The sequence below is a fragment of the Vigna angularis genome, chromosome 4 (assembly GCF_016808095.1).
Source record: "Vigna angularis cultivar LongXiaoDou No.4 chromosome 4, ASM1680809v1, whole genome shotgun sequence".
Lineage (NCBI taxonomy): Eukaryota > Viridiplantae > Streptophyta > Magnoliopsida > Fabales > Fabaceae > Vigna > Vigna angularis.
The window spans coordinates 9,727,221-9,739,780 of record NC_068973.1 but is presented as its reverse complement, the minus strand read 5'-3'; the positions used below and the strand labels follow the sequence as shown (position 1 = coordinate 9,739,780).

The 12,560-nt window shown below is 33.1% G+C and overlaps 1 protein-coding gene across 1 annotated transcript; it reads right to left on the bottom strand.

Moving 5' to 3' along the window:
• Window positions 1-6,829: 6,829 nt before the first annotated feature.
• Window positions 6,830-9,352, bottom strand: LOC108331094 (transcription factor MYB34). Its single transcript, XM_017565717.2, has 3 exons — window positions 8,780-9,352; window positions 8,245-8,374; window positions 6,830-7,922 (listed from the first exon to the last, which is right to left on the bottom strand). Exons 1-3 carry the CDS (start codon window positions 8,910-8,912, stop codon window positions 7,001-7,003), a joined length of 1,185 nt encoding a protein of 394 aa, XP_017421206.1. The 5' UTR covers window positions 8,913-9,352; the 3' UTR covers window positions 6,830-7,000.
• Window positions 9,353-12,560: the final 3,208 nt, after the last annotated feature.

Genomic DNA, 12,560 nt, shown 5'->3' with positions numbered 1-12,560 from the left:
GATTTTCTAGATATTAGTTTTATAATCATAGAATCACGTTTTAATTTTTGTTTGGATCCTATTGTGTGTAGAAAAAACAAAATTAAAGAGGACAAGTTGTGTAAGGGATTATTTGTTTTACGAATTTGGATTAAGGTAAGGAAAACTAATAAATTGTTTCTAATCTTATTTAATTATAATTTCATGAAATTATAATGAATATTATTTGGATCTCGAAAAAGCATGAATTGTGATTATGAATAATGAAACGAAGATAGATAAAAAATGGTTTCAGGAGTTTGAACAAATTATTTTTATTATCGGTAACATTATTGGATGAAAAGGGAACTTGATTGTGTTTTGAGTTTTGTGTGTATTTGAATTGTTGTGTGAAGTGAGTGTATTATATTATTATAGAAATAGAAAAGATATTAAAAGAGTTGAGTTATGGTTGAATTTATTTCTCCATAAAGGTTGGATTTTTAGTTATTTGAATTTCTCTTTAATATCTTAATTGATTTAAGATTGATTAGTTAAAGAAAACTGCGAAAAGTGAAGAGAATATTATTATGGTTTTCATTGATTAGTGTGTTAAAGTATGACAGAAATGATATCAAGAAAGTTGGGTTATGGGTTGATTGTTGTATTTATAAAGTTTGAGAGATTATTAGACCAGATGCAAGTGAAGTTCTATGTGCTTGTATGTATGATTTTGTGAACTAAATTTGTAGCACCCCTAATGGATGTTATAAAGAAAATTAGAAAATTTTCACTCATATTCTAAACATATATATTAGCATCATAAAATAAAATTAAAACATACATTTATTTCATCAAATAAATGTTTTACTTTAACAAAATTTATTTCAAAGAATAATAAATTATTTAAAAATAGTAAATAATTAAAATTTATCCAAAATACATTCAACATAAAAGAAAATGCATTCTCAAACTCCTTAATGTTATGTATTTGAACCATTATAGGCAACATTATTTACTTACGTATAACACAAGTCATATTATCATCACAAGTGAAAAACACAACCACGAACATGAAAGGATGAACTAATTTAAAACAAAACATAATAATTCACCCATGTTAAGATGTGAATTTCTGTTTAGTACCCAATTTTAAAAATGCATCTATTGAGTCTCAAAGTTGTAAAAATTGTATAAATGAAGTCCCCTCCGTTAAATTGGCTTAAACAAAGTTAACTCCGCGCTGACGTAGCTATAAAATATGACTTTTTTTCTCTCTCCTCTGTTGTTCTTCCTGCAATGCCTAGTACTGACTTGTTGAATGGATGTTCTTGAATCTGATAAGCTCCAACCTCTTGCTCGCACTTCGAACTCCCTCTGGCCAGCAACATGAGTTCATACACAACCTCTTGCATTTGTGTCTCAATCTCATCACCTTCTTCCAAACCAGAATCTGATTTGCTGTAAGAAGAGCTTATGCGACCCGTCTTGGCAATAACAGACCAACCCCTGAGAACTCGAGAGAGATCAACGACCAAATCATCAGAAAGGGTTGAGGAAGAAGTGGAATTCGAGGAGGCACCAACGATCAGAGCGTTGCTTTGAATTCGCCTTCGTCTCCCATTTTACAGATCTCTCTGGTGCCATTAAAGTTGCCATGGAGAAAGGTGAGAGCTCTGCCTCCACATCGAAGCTAGACTCCAATGACAACCACCACACCTACCTCATCAGCCCGGGCCAATGCTCCTCCTTCCCCGCCCACCACATCCAGGTTCCACCTAAAGCCGTGTGGTCCGCCAACTACCGCTTTGACAAAGCCACAGATCTAAAGATCCCTTCCATCATGGTGGTAACGTTAAGGTCATATCTGGCCTCCCCTCCGTTGTCAAGGTCATATCTGGCCTCCCCTTCGTTTGTGCCTCCCTACATGGCTATGAGAACACGCTCATTAAATCCAAAAACTATTAACGTTATTATCTTTGAAATGTTCACTACAGGGACAGACACGACAACAAGCACAATCGAATGGGCGGTGGCAGAACTTTTGCAAAACCCAAAGGTTTCAATGTAAGAGGAAGCGTCGGGGAGTTAGGGTTTGGAAAGTACTGCGGCGGGGAGAGGAGGGGATCAGAGTCTGCTGGGGTGGAGACAATAGGCGGCGATAGCGGGTGGTGGTTCGATTCCGAGAAAGTGATGAACGCGCTGCGATAAACAGAGGAAAAGGTGGATTTTCCGGCGTCGTGGTTGTGTAGTGCGAGGTTTTCCATTTGGTCTCACGGCGCCAATAGAGGTGGTCATCGACGATGTGGTTCTCGGAGCCCATCATTGTGGTTATGAGATTCGCAATGGAGCTTGCAGTGAATCGGCGAAGCAAGCTTGATGAAGAAGGCGTGAAGAGGTTAGATTAAAGAGAGGTTGAATTTGAGATTGGCATTAGGGATTTGATAGTGTCAGAGAGAGTGTGTGGGAATGTGAGGTGTTGGCTAATGTGCGTTGGGAGGTGATGATTTGGAATGGTGAGGTTGAAGAACACCATGCAGGGACCATAAGAGTGGCAAAACTGAGATTGAGAGTCACTGTACCTGAAAATTGAAATCGATGGCAGGTATATTAAAAATGAGATTGGAAGAGAGAGAAAAAGTTGAACTTATGAGAGAAAGAGAAAAAGCTATAAGAGAAAAATTACGCCACGTCATATTTAACGTCGTTATTATAAACTTAACGGAAAGGACCTTATTCATACAATTTTTATAACATAGGGATCCAATGTCTTCATTTTTAAAACCGGGTATTAAACAGAAATTCACCTCTTAATATGGGGACCAAGTAAGCATTTAAGCCTATTTAAAAATAGTCAATAATTAAAATTTATCCAAAATACATTCGACATAAAAGAAAATTCATTCCCAAAGCAATTTCCAAACTCTTTAATGTTATGTATCTGAACCATCATATGCAACATTATTTACTTACGTATAACACAAGTCATATTATCATCACAAGTGGAAAACACAACCACGAACATGAAAGGATATACTAATTTAAAAGAAAACATAATAATTATTACTTTTATATATATATATATATATATATATATATATATATATATATATATATATATATATATATATATAATAACAACACATCATAACACACATCATTCTATCTTTCGTTAATTCATACAATAACACATAATCAAATAACAATTATTGTTGTCTCGCAAGAGGTTCAATCATCAACATAACTCTTACATGTAGCTTACCATCCAAAAACAACTCACTTTTAAAGCTAAAGTCATTCTTTCTTTATACTCTCTAGGAGTCTCCAAACATAGCATATTTCCCCTGGTCCTCTTCGAGCCTTACGGGCGAAGTAAACAAATGCTACTTCCCACCACTTAACTTATGTGTTTCCTGAAGATGTTCACCTTTAATACAACTATGTCGAGTCCACCACCCTCTACTACTCTCCTAGAGACCAGAATTTGAGTCCTCGGGGTAAGCTTCCAAAGACCCCTCAAGGTTAGCTCCCAGAGCCGCTTCATCTTTGGTCGAGACACACCACCTTGCTGCTCTCCTAGAAACCATAGTTGGAATCCCCAATGTTAGCTCTTAGGCCCTATTGCATGGGTAGAAAGAGAAAATTAAAAAAAAAAGTTGTGTAAGGAGTGGTTTATTTTAGGAACCCACATTAAGGTAACACTAACATCACGCGTTCAATGTCCAACCACTGAATAATCAACATTAAAAATGACCAGTGACATTTTTGTAAATAAATGCAATTATTAAACGTCGTTTAGAATTGTAATTCGATGTAAAAGAATATAAATCGTTGAATGTCCTAGCGTTAGACTTCAAAATGTTAGTGAATTCAATAAAAATTTGAGCGGGAAATTGAAAATTCATTCACTTTATCTTAGCGTGCGAGACCCTCTTCTCTTCTCAAACTTTTCTCGAACGAAGTTTGACGACCATCACATGTAATATTTCTTTCATTTGATACAAATGCATGTTAATTAACTACTTTATGTATGATTTTCGTTTGTTTTGACCGATTATTTTTGTGCACTTATCCTTCATAGGCGCATTTTGCTTTCTCTGTCACTGGTGACGACACTTTATTCTGACGAACTCACCTTTTGAATGTTAGTTTTCGTTTTCATTTTGGTTTTGAAGAACTTATTTGTTGAACTTGTTTGTTTTTTTTTGTTGAACTTGTTTGTTGTTGTTTGGTTGAACTTGTTTGTTGTTTTTGTTTAATTGAACTTGTTTGTTGTTGGTTATTGTTGATACTACACTACACGTTCATAGTTCTTGCTTTATAAAATATTAAAAATTAAAATTTGTTGTTTTTCTGCTTTTCAAGTTTCGTAGAGTTGTAAAAAGTATCACAATTAATTAAAAAAAACAAAAAAAAAGTTTATTAACGTTGTATATTGACAAAATTCGACGTTAAGTTAACGTCAAATTTTTTAAATTTGAATTCAATTTAACGTCTCCTGATATGACTTCGTTCGTGAATTCGCTGTTAAAAGCCCAAAATATTTGACGTTGTACGCAATTTTTGTACTAGTGTAAGAGAAGCTAAAAGTTTGTAATCTTATTTAATTACAATTGCATGAATTAAAATTATAATGAATATTATTTGAATCTTGATAGAGATTAAATGTGATTAAGAGTAATGAAATGAAGATGGGTAAAAATTGTTTTTAGAAGTATGACTTAATATAGATAAATTATTTATTGGTGACATTGTTGGATGAAAAAAGGAAACTTGACTATGAGTCGAGTTGTTGGATATATTTGAAATTCTATTTGATCTCTTAATTGAGTGTATTATTGAAATATAAAAGGTATTGCAAGGGTTAGGTTATGGTTGAATCTATTTCTCCATATAGGTTGGGTTTTTAGTTTGATGTAATTGAATTTCTCTATGATATCTAAACTAATTTGAGATTAATTAGTTAAAGGAAAACTACTATTAGTATGTTTAAACTGTTAAAAAGATAAGAGAATATTTTCTAGTTTTCATTTATTAATGTGTTAAAGTATGACATCAATGGTATTGAAAGGGTTGACTTATGGGTTGATTGTTGTATCTATAAAGTTTAAGAGATTAGTATACCAAATGCAAGTGAGTTCTATACGATATATGCATGATTTTGAGAACTAAATTTGTAACACCGCTTCAAAATGTTACTAAAAACATAGAAAATTCTCATGTATAGTATAAACATATTTATTTTGCATTATAAAATAAAATTAAAACATTCATTTATTTCATCAAATAAATGTTTCACTCAATAAAATTCATTTCAAATGATAAGACAATATTTAAAAATAGTCAATAATTTATCCAAAATACATTCGAAATACAAGAAAATGCATTCCCAAAGCAATCCCCAAGTTCCTCATTATTGTGCATTCGAACCATCATCTACAATATTATTTGTTCACATATAACACAAATAATATGATCCTCACAAGTGAAAATCACAACCATGAACATAAGGGTGAACTAACTTAAAAAAATATAATAACTAAACTTATATGTGTAATACGTCATATAATACGTCATAACACACCTCATTCAATCTTACGTTAATTCATACAATAGCACATTATCATATAACATTTATTGTTGTATCATCCAACAACATTAGATCCATGTGTAAAAACAATCCAAGAGGTTCAATCATCAACATAACCCTCACACGTAGTTTACCATCCAAAACCAACTCTCCTCTAGAGCTAAAACCACTATTCCTTCCTATTCCTTAAGAGTCTTCGGACAAAGGTTACTTCCTCTGCTCCTCCTCAAGTTTTACGGGTCAAGTATATAGGTGTCACTTTCCAACACTATATTAGAGATCTTCGTCAAGCAAGGTTCACCTCGAGTACAACTACGTCAAGTCCATCACTTCCCACTGCTCTCCAAGATACCACAACTGAAGTCCTTAAGGTTAGCTCCTGGATCCCCTCATCTCTGGCCGCGATACACCACTCCTCATTACTCTCCCAAAGACCACATTTGGAGTTTATACGGTTAGCTCTCAAAGTCCTCTTATAAGGTCTACTTCTAGAGTCCCCTAGATCGAGATACATGTTTTTCATCCGCACTATTACTTAAATATGCATAAACGGACGAATTCTTAAACTTATCATATCATTAAAAAAATGAGGTAGGTACTATGAATAAATTATATTTTAATTTTTCATCTGTGATTTTTTTTTTTAAGAAGTCGAATGAAATAAAATAGCTTAGCATTCATTTTGTAATTAGAAAGTTTGATTCATTTTTTTCCAATTGAGGGACCGAAAGGTCCAACTTGCAATTTGAGAAACTAATTGCAAATGCAATTACTATGGGGGGATATCATCAATCACACCAACAAATATAGCACTGTCAGTATTAATGGACCAGCAGCAACATTTTCCGAAATTAAAATTTCCAAAAACAATTTAAAAAATAATACAAAAACTAGAAACATATTTAAACCTATTTATTATCACCCTATCTTCCTCCCATCTATTTCCATGAACCCCAGAAGATGAGACAATAAATGACACTATATACTTTTGTCTCTGGTTTTCCTATCATCATACTATTATATTATTTCTTATATCTAGATTTTTTCGTGTGGTTGTTATTTAATAAGTGTTGACCCGTTATTACTTGGGGTCCACCCAACCTTCCCGTGGATTATTGGAGAGATGCGTGATCACTTTATTTACCGATGTGGGTCCTAATTACACACACCTTAATTATATTTCTACACATCACATTATTTAACCTCTTCTTGTCGTATCACGTGTTTTGTGCTAAATGTCTCTTTTCTCCATTTTTTGTCTCTCGTCAGAGTTATAGAAAATTTCAGAAAGGAAAAATAAAATTTCTTATTACAAAACACACAGAGATGATACATAGATACCTCTGATAAACACAACACCTCTGCAGAAAAATCTCCATATATCATCAATAAATTATTTCTTTCTGTTCCCTTCCTCGATTTGCATTGGGTGTTCAGTAATTTATTTTTTTCTTACAAATACTGAATGTACTTGCTTATTTCATCATCACAGATTCCGAGATCAGTATTTTCAAACAGGAAACATGACGTTGAACTAGAAGACTCACCCAAGTTGAGTTCAGAAACACTGCATTCAGCAGCAGTTGGAGCACAATGTCTGAATGAAACGTAGTTAGATGAAACGTTTTGCCAATTATCTTCATTGTCTGAAAAGCATGAGGGTGTGGTCACTTGATTGAATATGAGGGAAGGACTAGAAGGGGACCCAACCACGTTCGTTATGTGCGGTCCATCCTCAAAAGGGCTTAGAGCATTCAAACACTCTCCAATTTGATCACTGCTAATAAAGCTACCATCACTACCACTGTCTCCTTTTTCACTGCTTTCCAGTAATTTTGAAAAAACAGCTTTTGCAGATTCAAGACCGTGAACTTTATGAGGGAGTGAAGTAGCCATCTTGTTCAGTAGCTGAGCAGAACAAGTTACTGAATGATTTGATGAGGTCAAATTAGGCACAAGGGGGTCTCTGTTACCCTCCTTTTCTACTTCAATTCCGGTTTTAACCACACTATTATCACCGTTGCTTTTCCCAGCAACAACATGTTGATATGATTTTATTGCTTCTAGGTACCCAGATGAAAGAATTTTACTAGCAACTCTGTTGAGAAGCTGAGTTGAGGATAACATTGTCTTTGGTAATTTGGACTGATTAGATTGGTGTGGAGTGGCATTTGGGCCATGGCAATCAGTTTCCTTTGATGGAACCATGCACAAGTCACTGGATTTTGATTCTGTGGAACTAGCAGTGCTAATTGGTTTTGAACTCGATGGATACGCATCATTCTTTTCATAGTGCCTTTTCAGATACGAGTTCCAATAGTTTTTGATTTCGTTATCAGTTCGCATTGGTAAATGCTTTGCAATGCTTGACCACCTAGCAGGAACCAAAAACACGAAAGCGATACAATGTATTAAAAAGTTATCCACCATTTCCACTCAGTAAGGTCCTACATATAAAATAAGTTGCTTTACCAATTACATTTCAGTTTCATTAAAAGTGCTTTCTAACTTACAATATTTTATCCAAAAAGTCTTTGTTTTCTTTATATCCTACTTATGGAAACATTTATTCAAATGGTATGTATCTAAACTAAACCAGTATCTTAGTTAAGCTGCATAGCTGCATAAATGAAAATATTCTGCAGCAGGGCATCTAACCAAAAACATTCAGAACTGATAGCAGTTAGATCTTTCACCTGTTGCCAAGAACAGCCTGAAGTTTTATAATCTTCTGCTCTTCTTCCGGACTCAATTTTCCTCTCTTAATGTCTGGTCTGAGGTAGTTAAACCATCTCAGCCTGCAACTCTTTCCACATCTCTGAAGACCTGTAGTACACAAGAAATACTCAAAAAAGTTGCCCTCACTCTACTGAACGATGATCTCCAAGACCAAAACTACTGAACGATGCTAGCCAAACTAATTCTAAACAACTCTGTTTCTAACCTGTTACAACCATCTTAAAAAGATGAATTTCAACTTCAACTCAATCTCAGAAACCAACTTGAAACGTGAGATTTGAACACACTCACAAACTATATTTAATCATATACACATCGTATTGATGATAGATTTCCAACAAATCAGAGGCAATGTTAACCCTGACTAAGTGCAAGCTATTTACCCAAATACATGTCTAAATCAACAGCAACAACATAACACTAAGTAGTGATGATGAAGCAGTGAAGAGTAAGATGGCTTAATTTGAAAAAAGAAAAAAAGGAAAAACTGACCAGCTTTCTGAGGAAGGGTACGCCAGCTTCCAGTGCCATGTTTCTGAATGTAAGCAATGAGTTTCTGGTCTTCTTGAACAGTCCAGGCACCTTTTCTGAGTTGCTCGTGACTGCAGCAAGGAGTTCTTCCCATTTTACAGCATCAGGAGGTGGTGAAGGAAGCCATGTATGAGTGGCAGTGAAAGGAGATTGAGGAGTTAGAAAAAGAATGGTGAAAAAGTGCAGTGTAAGTGTGTGTCTAGGTGAGAAAGGGGTGTGACTATGTATGTATGTTATGTATGTGTACTAGATGGACAAATTAATGAGGGCATTGAAAGTGTGGCTGTAGCTGCTGCATGTGTTCAATATAAGCCTCTCAGAGATGTACGACCACTTTGAACATTGATGGCATGTGGGGACAAAACACTGCTGGACTTATGGAGATACGATTATTGACAATGTGACAAATGGAGGATGAATTGTTGCTTGCAATGGATGGCCCTCAGAGTTTCACCTCGCTAACCTCGCGCTGCATGGAGGAGACCGTTTAGTCCGTCGCTCACAAATTTAGACAATAACCATAGCCATAACCAACACAACACCAATTATATGTTATTGTCTCATACGCACACATGCATACATCTATGCTCAATGGCTAGGGACCAGAGTAGTTGTACACAATAAATTGTCATATATGACAGAGCTGCTTGACTGAGACATTTTAAAACCATCCCATTTTGTTTCCAAACTCTTTATATGTATAAAGCTCCAACTTTTACTAATTCTTTTTTTGGGTAAATACGTGATTTGAAGTGATATCTTTAACTTTAACTTAATATTGAAATTCGTTTATGTATGAAATTTTAATATATTTTAATTTTTAAATTTTAAAAACATATAAATAATATTTTTTTAAATTAATTATATTATTTTTTTATGTGTTAAATAGTTAATATTTATATTATTTATATTATTTGACATATTCTTACTTTAATATCAATTAAAAAGCATAGATGATAAGTCTAAAAAATTTAATATAATTTGATTAAAAAATTATTTTTATTTATTTTTAAGTGTAAAGACAAAAATATATTAAAATTTTGAATAAAACAAATTATAACCTCTAATTTTATGTTAAAAATAAGAGATTAAAAAAATACTTAATTTTGTTTTTATTATGCATGAATACAACAGCGTAATTAAAGTGGCAGAAAGTAAATGAGAGTACTTTAGACCAAATGTACTGTGATATTAAATCTTGGTATAGATTACGTAATAACCTTAAAGATGAAGAATTTAGGAAGGGAGGGAGAGAGTGGTTTGGTCCTTTTTACCGTAATGGTATAATTTTAGGTGAGCTTTTTACTGAATGGAGAAAATTTTGAAAAATTTACAAGAACTGTTAAATCGAGCTTGGAACATAATTTCAAACCCAAGGAATCATGCTGCTAAAGTTAAAAGCACGATTTTACTTCTTTTTTTTTTTTTTTTTATGAAACCGTTTCACACGCACAAACTTAGTACATCAGTTTTTTTTTTTCTTAAATCGTGTTTGGAGAGACGGATTTTTTTCTTTCTTTTAAAGTATGCAGCCAGACACGTTTTCACTTTTCTTTTTTATTTTTTTATTCGTTTTATTGTTTTTTGTTTCATACTTTTTAAAAATCGTGCGCGTGAAAGTTTGATCTTTAAATTTTCTGCGTAAGATAGGTTTTTTGTTTTATTATAAAGAATTTTGATTTTTTTATTTATTTGAAAATGTATTTTATTGTTTTCTGAGAAATTATAAATTAACATATATGGTGTTTACTCTTTAATTAATATTTATAGTTTAAAAAATGATTTTATTATTTTTTAATTTGAGTTTATGTTGTTAAAACAACTTAAGTTTTGCAAGGTGAACTAACATGACTTCATGAACTCCTGAGAGACTTTGGGTGACTCTACATTGACCGACGAGAGTACATATATACTACTATAGTTTCGCCAGGAGAGCGCTAAACATGAAGATCAAAGAAGTGGAATGTTACTTAGGTCACACCAACAATGTCCTCCCTCTACCAATATGCTACCAAACACCATTAAGATCAAAGACCGAGTTTTTGCCATTTTTCTTTCTTCTATTGTTCTAAAAAGAAATTGTTTGTGTAGTTTGATCGGTTGCTTCTTCTTGTGTTTCATCCATGTGTATGTAATTTAAGCCAACAAAGTCTATTTAAAAAGACTAAATAGAAATATAAATCTTGTTATAATGGTGATGCTACTTCTTTTTCCTCTTCTCAATTATTAAATAGATTGTTTTTCAAAGACTATTGATAGGTCAAATATATTACTTTTTGTGGGCTACTTTGGAGATACAGGTAAGAAATGAGTTAATGAATTATCTTGAGATGAAGAATGTAAGAATACAAGAAGGTAACACTTTTTTTTACCTGTCGTTAGAACATATATAAAAAGTGAAATGTTTTATATCACTTCTAAAATTGATATAGAAAAGTAAAAATATTTTATACCCATATTTTTATATCGATTTTGAAACTCATGTAGATAGATTTTTTAACCAATATAAAAAAAAATTCATAGACTAGTGATATATATAAATAAACTCTACTAACCAAAATATCTAATATAAGAAAACTTTCTGTATGGTAGAATATCTGAGTTGAGTGGTTGTCAACAATAAACCGAACGACCGACTGAACGATCACTTTTACCCGGACGGCTAGCAATAGTAAACAGGCCAAATATTAACGAATAGTCAAACGATCACTTCCGAACGATCGTCAACCTCCTAGACAGAACAATCGCGATATCATAGAAGATAATGCTAGCGAGACAATCGTCATACCATACGCTTGTCAATGTCGCCCCTAATAGCGATCGTCCGTTACTTAAACCAAACTACCAATATGGGTCAAATTAACCCAGTCAAGCTAAGAGTCAACAGACGCTCGATCAGCTTTATTCAGACTGGGTCAATTAACCCGGATAAACTAAGGAAGAAGCGGTTACAAATATCTAACCATGATAGCACAAGTTACGGAACTAACCAACCAAGTATCAAAGACCAGGATCACGATCAAGTGACTGGATTGTCCAACTAACCGGATTTTTAGGTAAACGGTTCATCTTACTTCTAGGTTAAATACAAAAAATCTAAAGGAAGTACGTTTTTGATAATTGAGGAAAAATAGAGAAAATATTGATTTTATTATTGAACCAAAAAAGGTTCCGTCATTCCTTTTTCTGACTCGAGCGTCGGAGTGCCTTCGCAGGTACCCACTCCATTCTCCCCGAAGAGCCCGGTGGAAAAGGAAAATATAAAGATAACTGCATTGCGAGAAGATTAAGACGTCATTCATCAGGTTCGCATCTCGATCCCAACAATTATACCGATTGAAACGTTGAAAAACATTTATTTTATATGTTCAATCTGCTTATTATTCTTCAAATTATTCATCTACTTATTCATTTTATTTCTCAAATTACATCCAATGAACTATATTATTTTACTTAAGAAACTAGATTATGTAAAAATATACTAATAAATATAAATATTATTTTAAAATTAAAAATCATCCACGTTTATTTTAAGTTTCTTAAAAAAATAATAAATTACAACTTTAAAGAAGTAAAAGTATATGATATATATATTATATAACAAAACTCGTGTTTGGAAGCACACTTTCTTTATTTTGAAATTCTGTTCCGAAACACAATTGATCCATTCTTTGAACTTTTCAAAAAGTTTGTTCATTTTCATATAATTAATCTAAAATTATATCTTTTTAAGTAAAAAAAA